The following is a 24,991-nucleotide window of genomic DNA, read 5'->3' as shown; positions in this document are numbered from 1 at the left end:
ACTATGCGCTGGACCAACGTAGAATTGCCACCTAGTAGCTCGTGTGTTCCGTTATTGTCGAGGGTTTCCCTGCCATCGATTCTTCCGGATTCAGGTTACGTGGCGTCGTCTGAGCCGCACATATCCCCCATGCCCAGGATAAGGCCTAGCCGTCCGTCCGATCCCGACGGCGGTCCGGTCTCGATTCTAAAACCGATCCATTTCCCGGTTCGACTTAACCCGGTCTTAAAGTCGTGTTGCCCTCTTCGTAATTTCGAGGACCTGGTAGACGACGCGACCGAGGGAGCAAGAGAAGGGCGATCGAGAGAGGGAAGGGGACGAACTCTGCAACTAGGGTTTTGGAATCGATTCAAATCACTTGCTGCATCCTTTTCTCCGTCTGAGGCCGTCCCCGAAATCGGCGGCGGCTACTGAAATCGACGACGAATAATTGTTTTTGGATCCGTAGTGGCTTTGAAGGATGTCAGCCGTTTATTTCCCTCATTAATGAGAAGGAAATCTCCTGTTCATTTATGATATTATGGAAGAAGAAGACGAAGATAAGCTTTTGTTAAGTAGCCTGGGCATCACATCGGCGAATCCGGAAGATATCGAGCGTAAAATTCTGTCGCAGGTAATAACATACCTGATCCGGTGGCCTTTGTCGACTTTCTATGTACGATTGCTTCGCCATTTTATTCGAATGTGCAAACCAAATCTGTTCACAAATTGAAATATCCATTGTTGAGAGGAAGATTATCTGAGACGTGCTTTTCAATACAAACAAGACATATTGGGAAATTGTAGTACTAATATATCCATTTTATAATTTATTTAGGATGAATGACTCCATTGTATTTATCGATATTGATGCTCTTGTATTTATAACAATTTGCGTGATGAACTGTTTTATAGAATTTGAATTTTGCAATGGAATGTTGTTTATAAGACTCAGGCTGAGCAGCTCTAATGCAGGCCAGGTGTCAAACATTTTCCTGATCCTCATGTTGACACAGGCTGCCTTCAGGAATAGGAAACAAAGAAGGGAAAAAAGAAGAACATTAAATAGAATCTCAATCGGACGAAAACCCTTGGGCTGACATAGGCAAAGTCTATCTACAAGGTCTTCAAAATCAAATTAATCCATAAATTCGTTGAACTATGTTTGTCTGTCAAATAGATGACAGCCACTGTAGCTTGTCTTATTTTAATATAATTATTTTTTGTTGTGTTGTAATAGAAATTGCAGGCTTTATTTTCATCACTATTCATCAAAATTAATAAAATGGCACATGACATAATTGATTTTTTTGTAATGGTTTCATGGTAATAATAAAATCATTTCCCATATAAAGCTCAGTAGAGTTTGTAATGATAATGTTTTTAAAATTCGTCTATAAATATATTACTGGATAAAGATGGTCTTTTTGCATCCATGGTAAGTGCTCATAACACTTTTGGATGTCATTCGTTGCAAACTTTAAGCCTTCGATGCTGATTTTTGGTGACCAATCGGACCAGTATAGTGTTGGCATACTGGGAGACATACAAGCCTATCTTATCCAGCATGACCAAAAAGGATAAAAGATTAAATATCAATCAGTGCTAACCTATATGGTCCAATACCAGTTCTTGGACTGGTAAATACCAGCCAGTATGTTATTTGTCCAACCTGTATTTGGTCCCTTGGTCTTTTAAACCTTGATTTGGCATGAAATGATCATAATCATCATTGAGTGAGGGACCTAAATATTGGTGGATCTAGCTTAATTCAATGTTCTTGAGTATTCAGCTTTGTAGCAAGCTGACTCTGCATATTTGATGTCAGTAGTTTTATCTTTTGCTGGATGCTAAGCATTTAACTATAAAGTAGAAGGAAAGTGCTACCTGTTGCATAGCAGGTATACGACAAGTTGACAAGATCCATTTTTGTATGCAGGCAAAGAATGACACCACTTATGCAAGTGAGCCTGGGGAGAGCTCCCATGACTATGAGCCTGATGAAACTGGACCATTGCCTACCCGAGTTAAACTCTACAATAAATTGCGTGCATTGGAAGTTGAAATCGATGCTGTAGCTTCTAGCATTGGAAGTGCTAAATGCATTGAAGTTGATGGAAGTGGCAATTCTGATAGCACAAGTGACAGAGGGGATAAACCTGTGGAGAATATTGGGTATGATGTTCATGCTCCTTCTAGCAATTTGTGTCTGGAACAGGCACTTGCAACAGATCGTCTAAGAGATCTTAAGAAAGCAAAGGCTCAGCTGCAAAAAAAAATTTCTCTGTTTGGTGACTATGCTTTTGCTAATGACATTGAGCATGAAAAACACAACGTGGAGCTGCTTGATGAGTTGGTCAAAGAAAGACCAAAACAAAAACCAAAGCATAAGCAGAAACTAAAATCGAATGGACACTCAAAACGACCTCTGAAAGCTGTTGCCTATGATGAAGATGCTGATTTTGATACAGTTCTTGATGCAGCCTCTGCTGGGTTTATGGAAACTGTAAGACCTTTTTTATCTGTTTTTGTATTAACTCAGTACATCTTTGTTTTTTTGCAGTTACTGGAAAGGTCTTTTTCGTTCTTATTTCTGCACTTACAATTAGATTATTTTCTTACATCAAATGAATAATATGACATTGATTGAGAACCTTGGCATCATGTTAAGGTTTTTCCTTTGTAACCTGGTTACCAGGGTTCTTAGAAAAGTCTTCCTGCTTGCAGGAACCTCAAACTTCACTTTAAGGGAATCCTTCTTCACTAGGCTCCCCCTTTTAAGTGAATAATGTAATATGATTGCAAAATCTTGATCAGCTATCTATGTTGTAGGAGAGAGATAAATTGGTTCGAAGGGGTATCTTAACACCATTTCATAAGCTTAAAGGCTTTGAACGTCGTGTCCAAGAACGTGGACCTCCAATCAGGCAAGATGTACCTGAGGAAGACTCAACTGAAAATCTTGCATCAACCAGCATTGCTAGAGCTGCTCAATCAATTTCCCAGATTGCATTGGCTCGACCAACAACCAAATTGCTAGATGCAGAGGCTTTGCCTGCACTGGAACCACCTACTCGCCCGTTTCAAAGACTTCGAGGGCCTCTAAAACGTGCAAGATCCTCAAGAAAAAAAGAATTGGATAAGAATGAAAGAAATATAAAGAGGACAAGAAGGCCTGGACCTGAGAAAAGATGGAGAAAGGATGATTTAACCAATGAGTCACTGGATGGAAGTGGTATGATTTCTGGCCTATATTATTTACAGATACTCTTAATTCTTTTAATTCTTTTGTTTCAAGAATCATCATGTAATATTTTAATAGTCATGTATGGTTTTGTTGGCCGGAAGAAGTGTGACTTTGTTGTGTGGTAAAATAAAACATAGTTTTTTTTTTATGAACAAATTAGGTCTATGATATTTCTTACCGTTTAGCATTTCAGGTATAACTGTAACTTTATAGTTTCCCTTGAATTTAGGAGCAAGTGAACATACTCCATGTTGCTTAGTAATCTTAAATCTATACACTTGCTTTGAGTTAAAAATATGTCTTGCACATAGGTAAAATGCAGTGACATTGACAAAAATGCATGCTAGAGTACTGGTTAGGGCCTTAGGGGGGAAGAGCAAAAGAATCCAAGTTCATTTATATGTAAAGTTAATTTTACAAAACTAAATGAAAAATAAGAGATATAATGATATAAACATGCTAAACATACAAAAACTCGAAAAGAACTAAAATGATGGTTTTCTGGGTAAACAGGTTATTACTTCCGGAGAGTGATTCATTTTCAAGATATAGGAAACATAAAAAAGGTGATTTGTGGAAGTCATGCTTAGGACTCCCGTCACAGACTTATAGATCAAAATGGAAGTGGTTCTTTGTTCCTCGCCTCTCATCTCACTTCCTTTTCCATTTTTTTTCTCTTCAAGTGGCAACAGTAGTTAGCAATCGGTCCCTTTGTCCTTTTCATGCAGCTCCTCCTCGATGATGATGAATTTGTTCAAATCAGTCAGATTCTCAGAATTAAGCAATTATGTTATTAATCGATTAAGGCTGGGTGAGTGAATGCTGATACAAGTTTGATACACTGTGATGCAATCATTTATTGTTGCACACAATGTCTGCGTTCTCAGTAATAACTTCAAATTTAGACACCATAAATTCTATGGCTAATGCTAGTTAAAAAACCATAAATTATATGGCAAATGCTAGTTAAAAAACCAAAGTATTGCTGAGTTAATTTTAAGCCTTAAGGTGCTACGCTGTATTTGCATTTTCTTTGATGATAGCCTAAGATGTTTCTGTATATTATCATTAAATGCCTCTTCTTTGTTGATTGCGTAGATGATCAAAGTGGTTTGCAACTGTATTGCCAATTGTATTATGTAGCTTATAAGATTACAAGGACAGAGTTGTGGAGACAAGTGAAACCTGGAAAGATTCACCAAGATATAGATCGAGGTCTAGAATCTAGAAATCTAGTACTGTTTTGCTATTTTTTCATTATTTCAACATACATCTAGCATGAAGCATTATGAAAACAGTTGTGGTGGATTCTCTGATAAACATTGGTTTTGTGTGCTGGAATGCGACCTCATTATCTCTTCAGGTTTACATGTCATTTAATTTTTTCAGAGAGATAATATATCATGGGTACGTTAGCTGTTATGTTCTGTTGATAAACTGCTTTTGTTAATAGATGCCTTATTATTGTAGTTATAGGTTGCTGTATTCAGTTGGCAGTCTCTTGCACTAAACATGATTCAATTTCTATTGCTAAAAATTTAGCTTGTTATGATCATTCAAACTGTGGTATTAGTATATCATGCATGCACGAGCATTTTGATTCTGCAGACATGAATACACAGGATCAGGACATTTCGTTGTTGTAATAATGTGATTTGATTGTCATTATCTCATAATGCTTCAGAGGAAGACACAAGGAGAGGTTCGAGTGCCTCTGATTGTGAGGAAGAATTGCAAGATGAGGCAGAAAACAAGGACCAGTCATCTGTAGTCTTTGAAGGAGGCTTGAAAATGCCTGGTGTTATTTATTCAAAACTTTTTGATTATCAAAAGGTAGGAGTTCAGTGGCTGTGGGAATTGCATTGCCAAAGAGCTGGTGGCATCATTGGAGATGAGATGGGTCTGGGTAAGACCATCCAGGTCATCTCATTTCTTGGCGCTCTTCATTTTAGTAAAATGTATAAAACCAGTATTGTTGTTTGTCCTGTGACCCTTCTGAGACAATGGCAACGGGAGGTTAAGAAATGGTACCCTGACTTTAAAGTTGAGATACTGCATGATTCTGCGTATGCTATAACTAAACAGAAATTGGTCAAATCTAGTGAAAGTGATTATGATAGTGAATCTTCATTAGGTAGTGATAGTGAAAGACCTTGCCCTGTAAAATCAACAAAAAAATGGGATTATATGATTGATCGGATTGTGAAATCTGAATCAGGATTGCTTCTGACTACATACGAGCAATTACGCCTTATGGGTGAGAAGTTGCTTGATATAGAATGGGGATATGCAGTTTTGGATGAGGGTCATCGAATAAGAAATCCAAATGCTGAGATAACTTTAGTTTGTAAACAACTACAGACTGTGCATCGCATAATTATGACTGGTGCACCAATTCAAAACAAATTAGGAGAATTGTGGTCTCTTTTTGATTTTGTATTCCCTGGGAAATTAGGTGTCTTGCCTGTGTTTGAGACAGAGTTTGCAGTTCCAATTACAGTGGGTGGATATGCTAATGCTACGCCACTGCAGGTGTCAACAGCTTATAGATGTGCAGTTGTCTTACGTGATTTGATCATGCCATACCTTCTTAGGCGTATGAAAGCTGATGTGAATGCTCAGCTACCCAAGAAAACTGAACATGTCCTTTTCTGCAGCCTAACCCCAGACCAGCGATCTGTGTATCGGGCATTTCTTGCTAGCTCTGAGGTGGAGCAAATTTTTGATGGAATAAAAAACTCGTTATATGGGATAGATGTTATGCGGAAGATCTGCAATCATCCTGATCTATTGGAAAGAGAACATGCTGCTCAGAATCCAGATTATGGGAATATTGAACGAAGTGGAAAGATGAAAGTTGTTTCGCAGATTCTTAACGTTTGGAAGGAGCAAGGACATCGTGTTCTTCTTTTTGCACAAACTCAACAAATGCTAGATATTATAGAGAGCTTTCTTACTGCAAGTGGTTATAGCTATAGAAGAATGGATGGATTTACTGCGGTAAAGCAGCGGATGGCACTTATAGATGAATTTAATAACTCTGAGGAGGTCTTCGTCTTCATCTTAACTACTAAAGTTGGTGGTTTGGGAACAAATTTGACAGGCGCTGACAGGGTCATTATATATGATCCTGACTGGAATCCTTCAACTGATATGCAGGTAAAGTGATCTAGCATCAACTTTCTGTAGATTTGCTCTAATCAAGAAAGTTACTTTGATGATTTCTATGCTGTCTTTGGTGTTCCATGTTAGTCTAGAATGTATGCTTCTTGTTAGCCATTTCCTTTCCTTCTCCAAAGGCCAACAAGATGGTACTTCTGTGTACAATAATTGTGAAAGCATTAGTTGCTAGTTTTATGAATGCCATAAATATTTTTGGGCAATCCCCATGCTGGCTGGCTGCTAGAACCGGAAATGTTATTCCCTGCTGGCACTCAGCATGGTGTGTTGAGTGTCATGTGTCACAAATAAGGTGAATGAAAAGAAAAAGGAGAAAATAAAATAGGCAATGTCAGAATATTGTGAACTACTGTTCAAATTTCAAAATAATTTTTAACTTTTTTTGTTACTTTTACAAAATATTTTCAATGAATTAACAATTCATCTCATTTTATTGTAGTTTTTCACATCAATATTTTGATTTCTGTCAATCACATAACATCTTATTGTATGCTGAGTGTTTCTACTTTATAAGGGAGATGCTTCATTTGGTATTTAAGCAATTGTATATTTTGCCTGTTTCTTGATTTATTGTTTAGAATAGAACTTTGAAATTTTTTCTTTACTGTTGGCATTTAACATTTATAAAACGTTCACAGCAAAGTAGCTTAGTGAATCCTGAGTCTAGTTTTCGTGTATAACAGGCAAGAGAACGGGCTTGGCGGATTGGACAGAAACGGGATGTAACAGTTTACAGATTGATAACACGTGGAACCATAGAGGAGAAGGTATACCACAGGCAAATCTACAAGCATTTTCTCACCAACAAGATCTTGAAGAATCCTCAACAAAGGCGATTCTTCAAAGCAAGAGACATGAAGGATCTATTCACCTTGCAAGACGATCAAGGGGATTTGACCGAGACATCAAATATTTTCAGTCAGTTATCCGAAGAGATCCATGTAGGTGTTACCGATGGTTACCAAGGAAAACAAGGATCTAGCCCAAGTGGCATAAGGGAGAGCACTAATCAAATTGATGGCGGTAAAGATGAGGAAACAAATATTTTGAAAAGTCTTTTCGATGTCCATGGTATTCATGTAAGTGCTAATTTGCTCACCTTCTCTGCAATTTTGATTTGGCTAACAGTGATCATCACTTTGGGTTTGATTTTTCTTCTTAGAGTGCAATGAACCATGATGCCATTATGAATGCTAATGAGGATTTTAAGATGAAGATGGAGGAGCAAGCTTCCCAAGTAGCACAGAGGGCAGCTCAAGCCTTGCGGGAGTCACGAATGCTTCGAAGTCGTGAAAGTTTTGCTGTTCCCACATGGACTGGAAGAGCTGGCGCTGCTGGGGCTCCATCATCTACCCGTAATAGGTTTGGATCTACTTTAAATACACAGCTGCTGGGCCCTGGGAAGCCCAGTGAAGGATCTGCTAGTAGGCCTCCTGGTTTCTCAGCTGGAGCTTCAACTGGTAAAGCACTATCATCAGTTGAACTCTTGGCTAGGATTCGTGGAACTCAAGAGAGGGCTGTTAGTGATGCCCTCGAGCAAGATCTGGATTTGGCTTCTACGTCCAATCACCAACATGGAAAGCCAGAAAGCAGTCATTCAACAAAGCCGCCCAGTAAACTCGTGATAGCGCAGCCTGAGGTCCTGATCCGGCAGCTCTGCACTTTCATACAGCAGAGAGGTGGGAGCACCGATTCTGCAAGCATAACACAACATTTCAAGGACAAGATACAATCAAAAGATTTGCCTCTCTTCAAAAATCTTCTCAAGGAAATAGCAACATTGGAGAAGGATGCCAGTGGATCCAGATGGGTTTTGAAATCAGAGTATCAGTGATAGTAGTTGAAGAAGGATTACCATTTTTCTTTAGATTCCTTTAACCATAAAGTGCAAGTAACAAAGGATTCATTTGTTGGCTCACCGTTCATCACTTTTGTGTGACATCTGTGATTATATAAAGCGTCGTTGTCGAGTCTTAACCACAAGTTCTGGTAAAAGCAATTGGGTTCAATTTATTTTTGTCAATATGAAACCTTTAGTTGGACACTTTTGTCTTTGTACATATCTAGAAGAGAAACAAATGCCAACGGAGAAATATATTCATTCTTGATTGTGATCTCTATCCAATTGAAGAACACATATCTTTGATTGTGATCTTTATTTCTTCTAATTATCTTTATCGTGTACTGAAAGAATCAATGAAGCTGTTCATCCTGTTTGCTGTTGGACTCACTTGAAATCTTGACAGAATTGTCATAGCATTGCCCTTCATTGACCAATCACAAGTTTGCATGATATGATCAAGAAGAGCTTCGCTGAGATGATGCTACAGTACTTGTGTTGTAGACCTCCATTGGAAGAACTTTTTCAAGACGGTATAAACATGAGATGAAAACGGAACGATGCTGCTGCGTGTCAATAATAATTTACACGAATATACATACACCCAAACAGCCACTGATGGATGTGTAATCCATGTCCTTTTTCTCGAGTCGAGCCATTTCTCACGAGCTTCCTTCCTATCATAAGCCAACAATATTATATATGCGCCGAGCAGTGCAAGTTTTCTCCATCTATTATGACAACAAGCCTTTTATTTGTTTCATACGAAGATTCATTAGGCAAGTATCATTTTACAGAAAACCTTTCAGCAGCGCACAACACATTAACAATGTGCTAGAGACTCATCCCCTCTACCCTTGAGACACCTAGGAATTCTTTCTCACATGTATTCTTTTGCTTTCTTCCAAAGTAATAATAGTTGAAGTTTCCAAAGTGGTATTTTATTTCTATGGAGCAAGCACAGAGCTTGTAGGTGGTTCTTCTGTCTGTCTTTATTTTCTTACTTCACTGATGAACACCCTCCACCAACTCCCCTGACACGGTTTCAACTTCACTAATCTATTTGTTTAGTAGGACATACTATTTTTATGGTGTTCTACTTATCTCCTAATTTTTTTATCCATTCCATGGATGATCTAGAAGCGTCTTGTGAAATCTAGATAACCATGGGAAGAACTTTGAGTATCTGACTTATGGGTCTCTTGGTTGAAATTTTACGTAGAAAATGAGATGGAATATATACTGATATTGATGACTCACAATTCATGTAAGCTTTAACTATTTGGTTGAATGATGGAATCAATAGATCATTTTACATGGTTACCATAGCATGTTGAATTGTCACCAAGCAAAAGCTTAGTGTGAGTGGGTTTCTTCTTTACAAGCAGTTTACTGGTCCATATGTTTGTCCTCACTCTGTCTCATTGCTATTTGCTGCTGCTGTCTGCTGGAGATGGAGAAGTGCTGCTACCAGAGACAGTTTTGCTGCTAAAGGCTGTTCTCTATCAGATCCCTTCTCCAAATCCTTAGTTGCTCATAGCTTACAATCTCCTTTGCATGGTTTTCAATCATGGTTGATATCAGTTTGGATAATCTATCAGACAAATATGGTGTTTATTAGACTATAAATACCATCACTTGTTTCAACCGATACCAATAAAAAATAATACCAACAAATACCTTATCATCTCTTGTCAGATAGTCATTTGAAATCTCATTTGAAACAGATGTGAGTTACTTTTACCACACAAGAAAAATCATCAATGAAGAATTAAGTATGATTTTAACAAGATAAAATGATAAAACAAGTGAGAATTAATTAACATAATATGAAATCTATAATTAGCAATATTAATAGTAAAAGGAGAGATAGAGGAATAGAACTAAAAATAATTTTAATGACATTATCATGAGTCCATCCAAATAGTCGGAACTTTTATCTGTAATGGTTCCCATAGCAAATATCACATTTCCACCACCACAGTGCAGGGTTAAAGATGCAGCAGTTTCTACAAAGGAAAGGCCAAAAGAACATGGACATGGTCAGAAAAGCTGGTCATCTTCTGGGACCACACTGCAGAAAAGGCAGAGAGAGTGATGACCAGACACAGGAAAGATGAAGAAAGATAGTGGGAGGAATGATCAGTCTAATAAGAGTAGAACAAACACAGGGAGGTTTGCTCTACACAGAATGATTCATCAACCAATCTTATCCCCATTCCCACCCTTCCTCTTTACTAAAGTAATTAATATTTAAAGCTGCGCATGTGAAATGCCATGGTAGGGCAGATGACGAATTTCCAAAGTGGCTTCCCCTTATATGCTGCATAGAATCAAACTCAGTTGTTACATTGGGACCAACTGAGCATGGAGGGGTAATCAGTTGAAAGTCTGGTTAATATCAAGGAAATGAAAAACATAAGTCTGTTGTTATGAAATTTTTGTTTCATAAATATTTTAAAAATAATGTCTTCGCCAGAACTCGATAGCGAAAGCAACCATGAAGAAGCTCAAATGACAATGGCCTAATCATCGTTTCGACCTACAAGTAGTACAGAACAGCAAAACCTACATGTCTAGGAAATCACTTTGGCCATGCTAGTTCGGTTTCAGTCTACAAAACCAGTCTAAATATAATAGGCACTTTTTAACTAAGTCAAAACAAATAAACATCAGCCAACTTAATTACATTACCTTGCACAACACAAGCTGTTCCAGCCAACCCTATAGTGTCCAAACAAAATCTGGTGCATCATTTCTTGGCCCAGCCACGGTCCGATAAAAGTACATCTTCTCCACCTTGTGGAGATCACTAAGATTTTCCTTGGATTCACAGGTGCCATTGTTTTCATTTATAATCTCCACATTAAGCCTCGGCATTTTTGCTGCAAGAGCCTTGCAACCTCCTAAGGTAACATCACAGGACGACATCCAAAGGGATCGCATTGTCTCATACTTGGCCACGTCCTTCAGAAGTGCAGCATCTCCGAATGGGCAATCCCTTATTTCAAGTTTTCTGAGATTCTTGCATCCGTTGAGCACGTATACCATCCCCTTGTCACTATCTCCAGCAAATGCAATCGACAGCATCTCCAGGCGTTCGGCATACATGCCAATATATAGGAAAACCTGATCTGTTAAAAGACCAGATACCGACAACCTCCTGAGATTTTTACACGAACGGACAATTGCCCCAAAACCTTCATCAAGTGGCTGATTAGTGACAGGGTCTGGCTTCTCCGGTTCGAGGATGCATAATCTGAATCGAGTGAAATGCGGGCAGTTCTTTGCAACAGTTGTAAGTGCAGAATTTGTCATTTGATAGCAAAAGTACAGCAATGAGTTAAGCTTTGGACATCCTGAAGATATAGCAACCAGACCCTCTTCGGTCACGGCAGTGATTCCAGCACCATAGATATCAGATGGAAATACCCTCAGCTCCTGCAACTCTTTACAAGTGGATGCCACAACTGCTAATCCTTTGTCCCCAATGCAATCCAACACCTGTGGAAGAATCAGCCCATGGTTAATGAATGTCACTGATATGACCTCAGCAATGAATCAACAAAATCTCACCCAAAGCTTCTGAAGCTTAAAACAAAGGCCAATCAGCTTGGTAAGATCAGCACTCTGAATTGCTGGAGCATAGCTCAAATTGAGAACAGTGAGGTTAGTACAGACGGGATACAGTGCCTGCAGGCAGAAAGGAGAAGCATCCCAAAAACCTGACAAGCTCCTCAACGACTTGCATTTAAAGAAGGAATTGATCAGCCTGTGATAAGTTTCGCTACGGTTGTCAATTGCGAACGAACCAGTTCCAAGATCAACCAAATGAGGCGCACGAGCAAGGATCTTGTTCAGTGACTCCACAGATATTGAATGATTAAGCTTCAAGCTCCTGAGGTTTGGGCACCTAGCGACGAGCCTCTCCAGGGCGCTTGCATTGACCTCTCCTTTGAGGCAGGCAAAGTTCAGGGACACGAGAGAAGTACAGGAATCAGGGAAGCAACTGAGCCATTGGCGGCCATGGTCTTCCACCTCATTTTCCTGTAAATCCAACTCCCTAAGACCTCTAATAAGCAGCATAAAAACAAAGTCAGATGAAACAAGTGTTATAAGCAATACTCGTGCATTTGAATCAAGTGGAAAAAATAGAATTACTTCATAATCACAAAATTTAAGTTTACTATATCAGACAAATAAGCAGTCCAACATCCATAACTCATACATATCAGCCTTATAAAAATGAGGCCAATTTGTTTCAAGAAACATATGGGAAAAAGAAACAACAAAACAATTTGAATTCCCAATCGGCAAAAAAATAAAAATAAAAAGGATCCAGATCAATGTCCCCATGAAGCAAAGATGAATGTTTAGCAGAACAATAAGAGTCACTGCTTGAGGGAAAAAAAAAATTGATTCATATTCAACACAACAACTACACGAACAAACTTATGAACCTAACTACATGAAGAAACATAATAAAAATTCAACCTTTATCACAACTCGTCGCACAAAATCCCAAAGAACATCCTCAGCAGAGAGTACAACACCATGATAGTCCTTGTAGCCTAACGTTCTATAAATGGATGGACAGCTCACCTGCAATAAGTGGCAATCGCAGCGAGCCCGTCGGTACTAAACCCCTCGCAGCTGACGAGAACAAGAGATTTGAAGTTGGGGAAGGAACGTGCAAGGAGCTCAAGGTCATCATCAGTGACCACCATCCTTTTGAACCGCAGCTCCTCGAGGCCCGGGCAGCCTCGTGCGGCGGCCTCGATCCACGGCTGCGCGAAGCCGCCCCAATCATAGGGGACCAGGTTGAAATCGGCGAAATGGGGCTTCCCCTTGACAGTCAGCGACTTCATCTCAGGGAACCTCGTCACCACTCGCTCGGGCCGGATGGCATAGCAGTTGCCGACGAATACGCTCCGGCGGCTAAGCCGATCCACCTGATACCACGCCTTGCACACCGTCGACACCGCGTTGCGGTCCCCGTGTGAGCCAAGGAAGTCGACGATGTGCTCCACCACCTCCTCCGGGAAATAAGTCATGGCTATAGACTACGATTAATTCGATCTTTCGTCACTCCCCCTTCCTTCCAACTTAGGGTAAGCAGAAAAAGCAAGAAATCGATCAGATCTGTAGATCAACTCCAACAGTAGCTAACGAAAATAGCAAGAACAAGGTAAGAAAAGGCTTCAACCTTCCATCTACCGCCCCTTTCTATTCGTTTCACATGGCAGCAGGCTTAGATCTACACCATAAGTGCTAATAAAAAACCCTCTTCTCTTGGACAAATCAACGGAAGATGAGGTTTTGACAACAATGAATCAAGAAAAAACCCATATTTCTTCCACGGATCACGTCGGACAGAACCAAGGAGAACATTTGGCCAAAAATCATCCGTACCACATGGAAAGAAAAGGAAAAAAAAATCAAAGCAAAACCTAACAAATCAAGTGAGAACAACACACCCAGAACTCCCAGTTATCGATCTAAACTACCACAAAAAATATGAGCTTTGATCTCAAGAGCCAAGGAAGCAGAAGGGAGGGGGGGGGAGGGAGGGAGGGGAAGAGGAGCTCCGCTTCTACTCTCATTTTCGTGGTATCTTCTAAGCCTATCTAACCAGAGTTAACATTCAGGTATGGTTACTCTAACCCCGGTCATCCAATCCGACGGTCAATAGAAGCTCGTCGGTTCCCAATGTGAAAACACGAACCGTCGGATCGGAGCCCCGGTCCTTATCCGCCAGTTGAGGATAAGGGAGGGCAGGGGATAAAAATGAGACGAAAACCGTAGCCCAGAAATCCACTAAAGCCCATATATTTGGTGAAATTTACGTTTTCTGCCATCAAACCGCTGCTTCAATTTGTTTCAATGATTTGGTGCGACAAGATAAAATAATTATATAATATTTTTCTACTGCTCTGAGGGACGAATATTTTGGAGGCGGTACGGTAGGACGGACGGCCCTGATTGAGTGGACCGAGTGACCAGATCGGTGGTGATGACATCAGAGGGTGGGACGGGAGAGCACGGCTTTCGGTTCTCCCAATAATTAGCTGCTGATTGATGGAACAGTCACGTCGACATGTGTCAAGCATTGGACGGCATCTGATGTGATGAATGGCGCCCCCGATGGACGGCTGCTGATGGAGTCGTGGGGGGGTTGGGGCGGGGGTTGCGTGGGCGCGGGACGGGACGACGACGACGACGACGACGACGATGATGATGCGGATGAGGCTGATGCTGGGAAGAGCGTGATTTTGGGGGATTTGTGGGTCCCTTCGTCTTTTGTCGTTTAGACAGGAGAGGGAGAGAGGAATTGGGTACGTTCGTTTTCTGGTGTCGTTTCATTGGCTATAATGGGCCAATTATGTTTCGGTCAAAGCGAGACAGTGCTCACCCATCGCTGCAGCCGACGTGTGGCACTGGTGGAGCCAACCAAATTAACATTTCAGACAAATAAATAAGCTAATCAAAGCTTCTAATTTCTCACATAAAAGATGGTGAAAGCCAATCCCAGGTTTATATCGAGGATGATGGCTCATTCAACTCCCCCGTCATTTGCTAGACTTGTGTTTTACTGAGAAGCATGTCGGGTAGGAAACAAGTGAGGAGAATCCCAACGTATAGCTCAAGATTGCAGCCACCAAGTCTCTCTTGGAGGATGAACACTTGTCATGCCGTGATATGGAAGTGAAGAAGATGATCCTTGTAGCTTTTGAGACATCCTTTAATCCGTTTGGGATGAGTTCGAGGTAAGAAGTAGAAATGAAATATTTTTTTAGATGGTACGATGATGTGGCGTGTCTGTCTAAATGGCGCATTATAATGTTCGAGTTGATTGAATTTAACGTGTTGAGTCCCCGATTCATCAAAAACAATGATGATATCAGTCAGACAGATAATACTGAATAATTTATTAGGTTCAAGTCTTGAAGCAAATGGCAAGAACGCACAAGGGCTTCATCATTTAATTTCATATGGCTCTATCTTCGTAATGAGGAATCAAACCATGCTTCAACATGACAAAGGTTGTGCTGGTTGACCAAAGGAATGCAATTCGACGAGTCAGATGAAAAAAGAAGGCGTCGTCGTCCTCATGCACGCACGGTCATCACCCGTGCACCGCTCGCGTTATAATGACATGAGAGCTACAACCTTGGCTCTCACAATTGACAGTAAAAAGGACAGCTTACCAGCAGCTACTCTTTCTACAGTGATATTTTTATCTCGATCTCCTCTATAGACTTGTGATATGTTTCGTGGTGAACATTCATGGAATGAGTGGAATCAATGCTGTTGGAGAACTATACAAGATGGACAGTTTGACCACTTAAACAGTCTTCAAAGAGTTGTGAGATTTTGAAGCTTGTTAGTGTTGTGATTGCAGACATACAGGTGACGAGGCACATCTGTGACCTTGTCCTCTAATGTTGCATGACTTCTAATCCTAAGTCTTAATCAAGATGACTGCTGCAGTATTGTATTGTTTTTCTTCTTGAAATATCACAAGTGTACTCGGTAAAGGTGACATTAGAGAACGAGTAGGCTTCCATCGTCATGCACCATCATCACCTTCGTCGTTCATATGCCAAATTATGGACTCCATCGTCATGCACCATCATCACCTTCGTTGTTGATATGATAAATTATGGACCCAAGGCACGTTACCACATCTCACACGCAAAGTCAGAATCCATACCAAAATGTCACACATCATGACATCCCACACGCCTCATTCCGATAAATCCAGGACGTCACCACCCTCGCACGCAAGGTCAGAGCTCATGCGTGCTGAGACACTATCCGACACGCCCATCACCTCGAACCATGTACGACCCACCCTCATGTCATAGTATAAGAACCCTTCGTGGATACCCACCAAAGGGGGATCTCGGGAGGGGAAAAACATTCAGCTAACTCGCTCGTCGGAGGGGCCACGGTCGGGGATCACCCGGCGAAGGCCTTTTTCTATAGGAAAGCGGCCACCCACGATTCACGAGTGCCCTAACCTCGAAAGCCGCCGACCGACGACCTCGCAGGCGAGCCATCGACTATTCAGCCTCCAGGCTAAGGAACGCTGACCAAGAACCCGACACCGAGGGCCGATTGACGTTTCGGCGTCCAGTTCAGCCGACGGGACACTCTCGACATCGACCCATGGACCAGGCCGTGCTGACTAACGAGCCACGACACATCCGTTCACAAACAGTTTGGCGCTAGAAGGAGGGCCATGTCGCAGGAGTTCCCCGCAGGAGTTTCCCCGAAAGGAGAGCTGCCGACCGGTTTCCTCCCGACCCGACCTAGGGATCAGCCTCCCCCAGGAGGCGGAGGGGTTTCAGCCTCGACGCCAGATCGCTACTAGCGCATGTTCAATGACTCGGGACTGTCGCCCCTCGAACCTGCCGACGGGCCTTCAGTTGTGTCACCCGAGGTGTTCCTCGGCCTGACCAAGCAGGTCCAGGCGATGGCAGGAATGATGCAGACGCTCATCCCACTCATACCCCAAATTGTACGTCTAGCAGCTCCCCCGACCAATCCGGTAACACAAAGATCGAGCAGGGAGCAAGCCGGGACTGAAGAGGCCCGAGACCGTGCAACAGGCCCGAGAGGCCCGCTTGAGCGGGACACACCCGCACCCTGCCAAGTCATGCCACCCTGCGCCAAGCCCGATCTCTTGTCGCCGGACTCGGTGAATGACTCGCTCAGGATCCAGTTGTCCCGGGTCAACCAACGCCTGGACAAGTTCCAACGCGAGTTCCAGAAGTTGCGGAGCGAGTCGGGCGAAGATGGCTTGGGCAGATCCCCCTTTGTTCAGGAAATACAAGAAATGCTCGTACCCCTCAACTTCAGGTTGCCCGCGCTGGAGACATATGATGGCGTCTCCGACCCCGCGGAACATGTCGTCGCGTTTCGGGCTCAAATGACCCTCTACGATACTTCCGATGCATTAATGTGTCAGGCGCTTCCAACCACCTTCCGGGGACCAGCGCGTGCATGGTTCAGCCGGCTACCCCCGTCCTCAGTCTCATCTTTCGATCAGCTCGCCAGGGAGTTCGAGTAGAATTTCGTCGCTAGCATGCGACCCAAGCCTTCCGTGGCCACCCTGCTCGCGCTATCCTAGAGTGAGGACGAGTCGCTCTCCCAATTTGTGACACGTTTTGCCGCTGAAATCCGGGGATTCCCAGACGCTCACCCTTCCCTGATCATGCAGGCATTCCTAAGAGGATTGAAGCCCTTAAGGTTCTTCTGGTCACTGATTGAGAAGCCACCGACAACCATCCCCGAGACGTTCCAACGCGCCAACCAGTACGTCGCCGCCGAAGCCCTAATGGCGGGAAGGCGCACAGACGGAAAGAAGCCGAGGGTCGAGCGGCCCCGAGATGCTACCTCTGCCACTCCGGAGCAACCCCGCCGGAGGCCCGCCCGACTTGAGCCGCTCTCAAGGCCTCCACCTCTCCCACTAAACACGTCTCGGACCGAAATCTTCCTCCAAATCCGGGAAAAGGGTCTTTTACGGCACCCCAACCCCATGAAAGCCACCCGTAAGGACCGATCAAAATACTGTAGGTTCCATCAGGACTACGGTCACGACACCGAAGCCTGCCATGACCTTCAAAACCAAATTGAGGACCTGATTCGTAGGGGACACCTCGGTCACTATCTCAAGGAGTCCAAGGAAGTAACCCCATGTCCTAGAGGTCCCGTGGAAAAACAAATCGACGTCATCTCGGGAGGACTGGCGGCGGGCGGCAATAGTTCAATGGCAAGGAAGGCCTATGCTCGGAGCACGGTCAAGAAACGTCCCCGACCAGAGCTCGAGCCAGAAATCACTTTCGGAGCCGAGGAGGTTGAACGTTCCCACCACGACGACGCCTTGGTGATCTCCATCCGGATCGCTAACGCTCAGGTAAAAAGGGTAATGATTGACACTGGAAGCTCTACCGATGTGCTGTACTTCGACATCTTCAAAAAGCTTGGGCTGACCGGGGAGGACCTCGCTCCAATGAGCTTGACCCTCACCGGGTTCACCGGGGACTCCAACTTTCCGCTCGGCACCACCACGCTACCCGTTACCATCGAGGAAGAACCAAGGGGCAAGACAACATTGACTACCTTTATGGTGGTCGACCTGCCCTCAGCCTATAACGTCATCCTCGGCCTCCCGATGCTCAACAAGCTGAAAGCAATCGTTTCTACCTACCATCGGGCCATCAAGTTTCCAACTGCGGAAGGAATCGGGGAATTGTGAAGCGACCTAGGAGAATCAAGGCGATGCTATCTTGCAGCGGTCGCTCTCCCGAAGAAGTCGCACCTCTGAGATCAAGATCCCCGAGGAGGAGCTATACCCCCGGTACACCTTGAGCCTCCAGAACCACTCATCGAGGTACCGTTGAAAAGAAATCGGCCCGACCTGACCGTGAAAGTCGGTGCGGCGCAACTCGAAGGAAATCAGCTCCAACTCATCGACTTCCCGAAAGAGAATGCCGATGTATTCGCCTGGTCCCCTGGGGAAATGCCAGGGATTGACTAGGAGGTGGCCCAACACCAGCTTAGCATCGACCCCGGGGCTAGGCCAGTGAAGCAAAGGCCGAGGAAGTTCACCCCCGACAGACAAAAGGTGATTAACGATGAGGTCGACCGCCTTAAAGAGGCTGGGTTCATTATCGAGGTAAAATATCCCCAATGGCTGTCGAATGTAGTCCTCATTAAAAAGACCAATGGAAGTTGGCGGATGTGTGTTGACTATACCGATCTCAACCGGGCATGCCCCAAAGACTGCTATCCACTTCCAAGGATAGACCAGCTGGTCGACGCCACTGTAGGCTATGAACTCCTAACCTTTATGGACACATTCTCAGGCCACAACCAAATCCGAATGGCATCAAAAGATCAAGGGAGCACCGCCTTTGTCACCAACAGAGGGGTATACTACTACAAAGTAATGCCCTTCGGCCTTAAAAACGCTGGCGCAACCTACCAAAGAATGGTGGACAAGTTGTTTAAGCACCAGCTCGGGAGGAACATGGAAGTGTATGTGGACGACATGATCGTGAAAAGCAAAACCGCAAGCGCACACATAGCCGACCTGACGGAAACCTTCCAAACTCTCAGGCGATTCAACATGCGCCTCAATCCCGCCAAGTGCGTCTTCAGGGTTAACTCGGGAAAGTTCCTCGGTTTCATCATCCACCAGAGAGGACGCCAACCCAGAGAAGGTCCGGGCAATAACCGAGATGCACCTGCCCCATTCCCTCAAAGAGGTGCAGCGCCTCACTGGAAAGTTGGCGGCACTCAGCAGATTTGTATCACGATCGGGCGACAAGTGCCTCCCCTTCTTCCGGGCACTACGACAGGCCGAAAGCTTTGAGTGGACCCCAGAATATGAAGAAGCGTTCAAAAGATTAAAGGCGTGCCTACACCGCTTGCCACGACTCGCCTCCCCCGAACCAGGAGAAATCCTTGGTCTTTACTTGGCGGCCTTAGCACAGGCGGTTACCTCCGTGTTAGTTCGGGAAACATCACCTATGCAACTACCTATCTACTACGTCAGCCACATCCTCAATGGGGCCAAAGTACGGTATTCCCCGATCGAGAAGCTGACCCTCACACTGATGAAGATGGCCCGAAAGCTGCGACCATACTTCCAATCTCACACGATCAGGGTCATCACCGACCAGTCGTTGCGACAAATCCTGTCCAAGTTCGACGCGTCAGGGTGAATGCTACAGTGGTTGGTCGAGCTCGGCGAGTTCGACATTCTGTACTCCCCCAGGACCACCATCAAAGCTCAAGTGTTGACCGATTTCATATCCGAACTAACCCCGGAAGATCATGAGGAAAACAATGGTCGTTCGTGGACCCTACACGTGGATGGCTCGGCCACTGCCGAGGCCGCAGGGATCGGGATCATCCTCAGAGACCCAGCTGGAGAAACCTATGAGAGATCACTCCGGCTACAATTCCGAGCCAACAACAATGAACCCGAGTACGAAGCACTACTTCACGGCCTACGCCTCGCCTTGGAGATGCGGGTGGCCGACCTCGAGGTTTTCACCGACTCCCAACTGGTCACGAGGCACATCAACGGGAACTATGAAGCCCAAGATTCGACCATGGCGTTATACTTGGCGGAGGCACGACGGCTCGCCCATCTCTTCAACTGGCTTTCAGTCACTCGAATACCTCGGGCTCAAAACGCACTTGCCGACGTTCTGGCTAAGTTAGTCACCGCCCGTAGCCTGGAAGCAACCCCGGCGACCGAGTTTGTAATGGCACCGACAATACCATCATGCGACATTGCTGAAACTCGGGTGTCCCCAAACTGGATGGAAGAGATCCTCCACTTCAAGAAAGACGGCACGAAGCCTACCGATCCATTGGCCGTAAACCGACTAAGACGAACCCAAGCCTGGTATTGCATGGTGGCCGGAAAATTGTATCGCAGGGGCTTTTCTCAACCCCTTCTGCGTTGCCTCGCGCCATCGCAAGCTACAACGATCCTCGCTGAGCTCCACGAGGGAATCTGCGAAGAACATATCGGGGGACGAACCTTAGCCTTCAAAGCTCTTAGGCAAGGGTATTACTGGCCGACAATGCGTCAAGATGCCACATCATATGTACAACAATGTCAACAATGCCAAAGGCACGCTCGATTACACCACCAACCGGCGGTCCCACTCATCCCGATGGAATTGGCCTGGCCCTTCGCCCAGTGGGGACTCGATCTCCTCGGCCCTTTCCCCCCGGCTTTGGGACAACGACGCTTCCTTATAGTGGGGGTCGACTACTTCACAAAATGGGTTGAGGCTGAACCTTTAGCCTCCATCACCGAGAAACAAGTCAGAAGTTTCATCTGGAAGAACATTATCACACGATTCGGAATTCCGAGAGCCATCGTCACCGATAATGGAGCTCAGTTTAACAACGCCAAGTTCAAGGCCTATTGTCAGTCATACGGGATACAGTTAAGGTTCAGCTCGGTTGTGCACCCCCAAACCAATGGTCAAGCCAAAATAATGAATCGGGCGATCCTAGAGGGCCTCAAAAAGAGAGTCACGGGAGCGCACGGAGCTTGGGCGGACGAGCTCCCTAGCGTCCTATGGGCGATGCGGACGACTCCAAAGGTTGCCTCGGGAGAGTCTCCATTTAGCCTCATGTTTGGAACCGAAGCAGTCCTTCCTCCGGATATGGTGTTCCCGACCTTGCGCACCTCCGACTACAAACAGGTAGACTCCGAGGAAGGTCTGCGAGCGAACCTGGATCTCCTTGAAGAAAGAAGAGCTGTGACACACCTTCGCACCTTGGCGTACAAGAAGGCTGTGGCTCGGATATACAACCGCAAGGTTTGCTCGCTGTCGCTCAAGGTCAGGGACCTCGTCCTTCGAAAGACCGAGATAAGCAACCCAACCCAAGCAAGGGGAAAACTTGCACCCAACTAGGAAGGCCCCTATCGGGTATACGACGTAGTCTGGGAAGGGACTTATCAACTCGAAACGATGGAAGGAAACCCTCTGCCCAGGACATGGAATGCAGCAAATCTAAGGAAATTCTACCCGTAAGAGAAGCAAGGCAAGTTCTTAAAACATATGCGCATATAGAACCAGGAAAGACGGCCAAATCCAAAACTCAGATTTTCTTATTAAAGAAAAAAGTACATGTGGCGATCGAGCAAAACAATCTCGAGGGCCAACCCCACCAAAATCGAGAAAAGCAAATACAGGTCAGCTCGGAGGTGGAGTCTCAGGCCCGTCGTCGAAGGGGACGCTCGCCTGCATGTTCATAGATTAATCCGTAGGGTGGTCGGCGAAAGGGTCCGGCTCTAATACCAGTTCCGAATGCTCGGCCTGAGTGCGAGCACAAGCCACTCGGTACCCGAACTCGTACGTCACCCGTCCCAACCTCACCAACCCGTGCTCAAAGTCAGCGGACGACTTGTACTCTGTGAGTGCCTCCTTTATTCTCTTGGGCAGCGCCTGTTGCTCCTCCTTCAGAACCTCTTCGGCAGCCCAAGCTATGGATCTAGCGGTCTCGACATCATGCGAAAGCGTCTGCAGCTCATCGTCCAAGGTGTGGATGCGAGCTTGGCTCTCCTCCAGCTCGGCCTTCAAATGCGTCACCTCTGTGTCAAGAGCGGAGGCATGCTCCTCGACCGCAGCGACAGCTGCCGGGCCACCAAGAGTCTTCAACTCCTGGATCTCCAACTGTTGGGAGGCATGAGTAGCCGACTAGCGCTCGATCACCCGGCCGGCGTCGAGAGCCCGATCAATCAGCGCCATGGTATAATGGTGGCCCTGTATAGAGAGCAGTGTCAGCCCCTATGCAAGGTAAGGTTATAGAAAACCGATCACTCACCCAAACGAATGACTTGGTCGTCCGGTCCACCAGCGCTTCCGTAGGGGTGCAGTAAAGTTCTTTCGCCATGGTCGGGTGCAGTGCCCCCCGGAGGAACTCCCGAGCGGTCGGGCCGTCGCCCCAGAGGCGACTGTTGGTCTTGAGAGACGGCCACCGAGGGGTGTAAGCTGCTCCCGGCTCCCCAGCTGGGAGGTCGGCCATTACCAGGGCCTCAAAATCTCCGCCTTCGGTCCGAGCCCAGGCACGTCACAGCTAGCGCATCGATGCCGGACGCACAGGCGCCCTCCGGAAGGAATCACCGCCCGATGTCCCGGGCATCCCTTTTCCTTGTGCGCGCTCCACGCCACTGCCTTGAGGAACGACCTCGGGCAACCCCAGCACGGTGCCCCCACAAGCGGTTGACCCCGCGGGCTCCTTCTGGGCCAAGACCTTTCTCCTCTTCGAAGGGCAGCTCGCCTCCGGTGACCCAGACGGCCTCTTCGGTGAACCCTTCTGCGAGGCGCCCCCCGCTCCAGAGCTACCGCCACCCCGAGTCGATGGCGCTGCAGTTCTACCACAAGGCGCCCCCTTCACCCGCTGAAGGTCCACCATCTCTGTAAGTAGACAATAAATTGGTCAGGTGTCTCGGGGCGGGAGGTCGACCTATAACACACCAGTGGCCATACCCCGAGCAGTCGGACTCAGCCCTGCTTTAACCAGCCATTCCTCGGTCATCGCCCCGATTGCCCAAGAGGTAGACAAGACACCCCTCAGCCGATCTACGCCCGTTGCTTCTTCGACAGAAAGCAACGAGGGAGTGTTTCGATAGTTCGAGAGGACCTCCCAGTACTAAAGCCCCACCCCCGACTACAACTGATGAAAAAGAAGTGGTTCTTCCTGTTAGGATCGGAGCGGCACTAAGAGGGGGGGTGAATTAGTGCAGCGGATTAAAACTTCGATTTTAATCAAATCTTTCGTACGTTAAGAACGAAACTTGAGAAATTTAACTTGAAGGCGTATTCTTAAAAATGCGCAGCAAGAGTAATAAGGAACTAAAGCTGTAAGAAGATTTGCAGTAATGTAAATGACAATAATAAAAAGCAAACCAGAGATTACGCCGATTTTTAGAGTGGTTCGATCAAATGACCTACTCCACTTGCGAGGCCCCTCTTCGATGAGGCTCCCACCTTCCACTAGCAAGTCTCTTGAAAATGGAAGGGTAAACACCCCTCTTACAATCTTTTACAAGCAGCTCAACCTCTTACAAATTTCCAATAGAAAGGAAGGAGGAGAACTCTCTAGCAAATTGAAAACAAGGCTTGCTAAGACTTTCTAAGACTTTTCTCTCAATCAAAATGCTTCTCAAAAGTTGTAACCTCAGCTGAGATTTGAGGGGTATTTATAGGCCTCAAGAGGAATCAAATTTTGGAGCCCAAAATTTGAATTCTCTTAGGGTTCCCAGTGCTGGCGGTTCCACCGCCCAGCCAGGCGGTGCCACCGCCCAGCGCTCGGGTGCTGGACGGTGCAACCGCCCAGCCAAGGAGGTGTCACCGCCCAGCCAGGCGGTTCCACCGCCTGGCTTTCCGATTCATTGGTTTGGCTTATTTTTCGCCCAAACCAAATTTGACTTTGGGCCCAGTTGGCCCCTAACCAGGATATAGGATTATCTCTTAATCCTAATCCTAATTACAGGTGAACTACATAACATAAAAAAAAACATCCTAAGCAAATTTTCAACCGCGAACGTCGAGTCTTGTTCCGGCGAGCTTTCCGACGAACTTCTTCCGACGGACTCCCTGCAAGCTCCCAATCTTTGTGATGACTTTAACGAGTAGCCGAGCCTTCTCGGTGATCTCCGCGAGCCTCCGACGATTTCTTCGGCGAACTTCCGACATGTTCCCGATTTCTTCTCGGATGGTTCCGGCAGCATCTCCGATGATTCTTCGGTCTCTTAAACGTCCATCGAGCTCGACTCCGGTATCCTTGCTTTATGTTTTCTGATTATCGTAGTAAATCCTGCATACTTAACTCAATAATATGGATTAGATCAATTAACCAACCAATTGATTATATCATCAAAATCCGAGATTCAACAATCTCCCCCTTTTTGATGATGACAATCAATTGATAACGGAGTTAAACATAACTCCCCCTATCTATATGCCATATTATGAGAAGATAAAAACAAACACTTGAATTCCATCCCATTGGATTCAAGCATAACCCGATAAGTTCTAATCGTGGAACTTTATCGTTATCCTTCTTAAACAATTAATGAGTACGAAACTTCGATGAAAATCATAAGTTAAATGATACGGGACGAGTTTCGCTACGATAGAAGATAATGATTTTCATGATATTAATCTTGTGATATACTCAAGAATTTGCAAGTCATATAA

At 45.1% G+C, this 24,991-nt stretch overlaps 3 protein-coding genes and 1 long non-coding RNA gene across 7 annotated transcripts; 2 read left to right on the top strand and 2 right to left on the bottom strand.

Annotated features, from left to right (window-relative positions):
* Window positions 1-228: 228 nt before the first annotated feature.
* LOC103973674 (DNA excision repair protein CSB) lies at window positions 229-8,531 on the top strand. The gene is made up of 6 exons (XM_009388305.3): window positions 229-613; window positions 1,919-2,485; window positions 2,812-3,214; window positions 4,911-6,385; window positions 7,090-7,485; window positions 7,569-8,531. The coding sequence occupies exons 1-6, from the start codon at window positions 521-523 to the stop codon at window positions 8,238-8,240; spliced, it is 3,606 nt and encodes a 1,201-aa protein (XP_009386580.2). The 5' UTR covers window positions 229-520; the 3' UTR covers window positions 8,241-8,531.
* Window positions 7,545-13,821, bottom strand: LOC135612644 (transport inhibitor response 1-like protein Os04g0395600). Of its 4 annotated transcripts, none has more exons than XM_065109183.1 (4): window positions 12,849-13,821; window positions 11,823-12,318; window positions 10,941-11,750; window positions 7,545-8,100 (listed from the first exon to the last, which is right to left on the bottom strand). In XM_065109183.1, the coding sequence occupies exons 1-3, from the start codon at window positions 13,298-13,300 to the stop codon at window positions 10,971-10,973; spliced, it is 1,728 nt and encodes a 575-aa protein (XP_064965255.1). In that variant the 5' UTR covers window positions 13,301-13,821; the 3' UTR covers window positions 7,545-8,100; window positions 10,941-10,970. The 4 variants fall into 4 exon arrangements, with proteins under 4 accessions (XP_064965255.1, XP_064965254.1, XP_064965253.1 ...); XM_065109182.1 differs by lacking the exon at window positions 7,545-8,100 and adding an exon at window positions 9,515-9,840; XM_065109181.1 differs by lacking the exon at window positions 7,545-8,100 and having other exon boundaries at window positions 10,762-11,750; window positions 12,849-13,351; window positions 13,453-13,820.
* Window positions 13,822-17,466: 3,645 nt separating this feature from the next.
* On the top strand, window positions 17,467-18,510 carry LOC135611555 (uncharacterized). The gene has a single exon (XM_065107193.1). The coding sequence runs from the start codon at window positions 17,467-17,469 to the stop codon at window positions 18,508-18,510; it is 1,044 nt and encodes a 347-aa protein (XP_064963265.1).
* A 3,369-nt stretch (window positions 18,511-21,879) lies between these two features.
* Window positions 21,880-23,175, bottom strand: LOC135611772 (uncharacterized). Its single transcript, XR_010486658.1, has 2 exons — window positions 22,614-23,175; window positions 21,880-22,552 (listed from the first exon to the last, which is right to left on the bottom strand). It is a non-coding gene; the product is annotated as an uncharacterized LOC135611772 (long non-coding RNA).
* Window positions 23,176-24,991: the final 1,816 nt, after the last annotated feature.

The sequence above is a fragment of the Musa acuminata genome, chromosome BXJ2-5 (assembly GCF_036884655.1).
Source record: "Musa acuminata AAA Group cultivar baxijiao chromosome BXJ2-5, Cavendish_Baxijiao_AAA, whole genome shotgun sequence".
Taxonomy (NCBI): domain Eukaryota; kingdom Viridiplantae; phylum Streptophyta; class Magnoliopsida; order Zingiberales; family Musaceae; genus Musa; species Musa acuminata.
This window is presented reverse-complemented; position numbering and strand designations above follow the sequence as displayed.

Coding starts and splice junctions, on each gene's coding strand:
- LOC103973674 (XM_009388305.3), top strand. CDS start 521: ATGGAAGAAGAAGACGAAGATAAGCTTTTGTTAAGTAGCCTGGGCATC. Junction 614..1,918: donor AGCGTAAAATTCTGTCGCAG/GTAATAACATAC, acceptor TTTTGTATGCAG/GCAAAGAATGACACCACTTA. Junction 3,215..4,910: donor TGAGTCACTGGATGGAAGTG/GTATGATTTCTG, acceptor ATAATGCTTCAG/AGGAAGACACAAGGAGAGGT.
- LOC135612644 (XM_065109183.1), bottom strand. CDS start 13,300: ATGACTTATTTCCCGGAGGAGGTGGTGGAGCACATCGTCGACTTCCTT. Junction 12,319..12,848: donor GCGATTGCCACTTATTGCAG/GTGAGCTGTCCA, acceptor GCTGCTTATTAG/AGGTCTTAGGGAGTTGGATT. Junction 11,751..11,822: donor TTAAGCTTCAGAAGCTTTGG/GTGAGATTTTGT, acceptor ATTCTTCCACAG/GTGTTGGATTGCATTGGGGA.
- LOC135611555 (XM_065107193.1), top strand. CDS start 17,467: ATGCAGGCATTCCTAAGAGGATTGAAGCCCTTAAGGTTCTTCTGGTCA.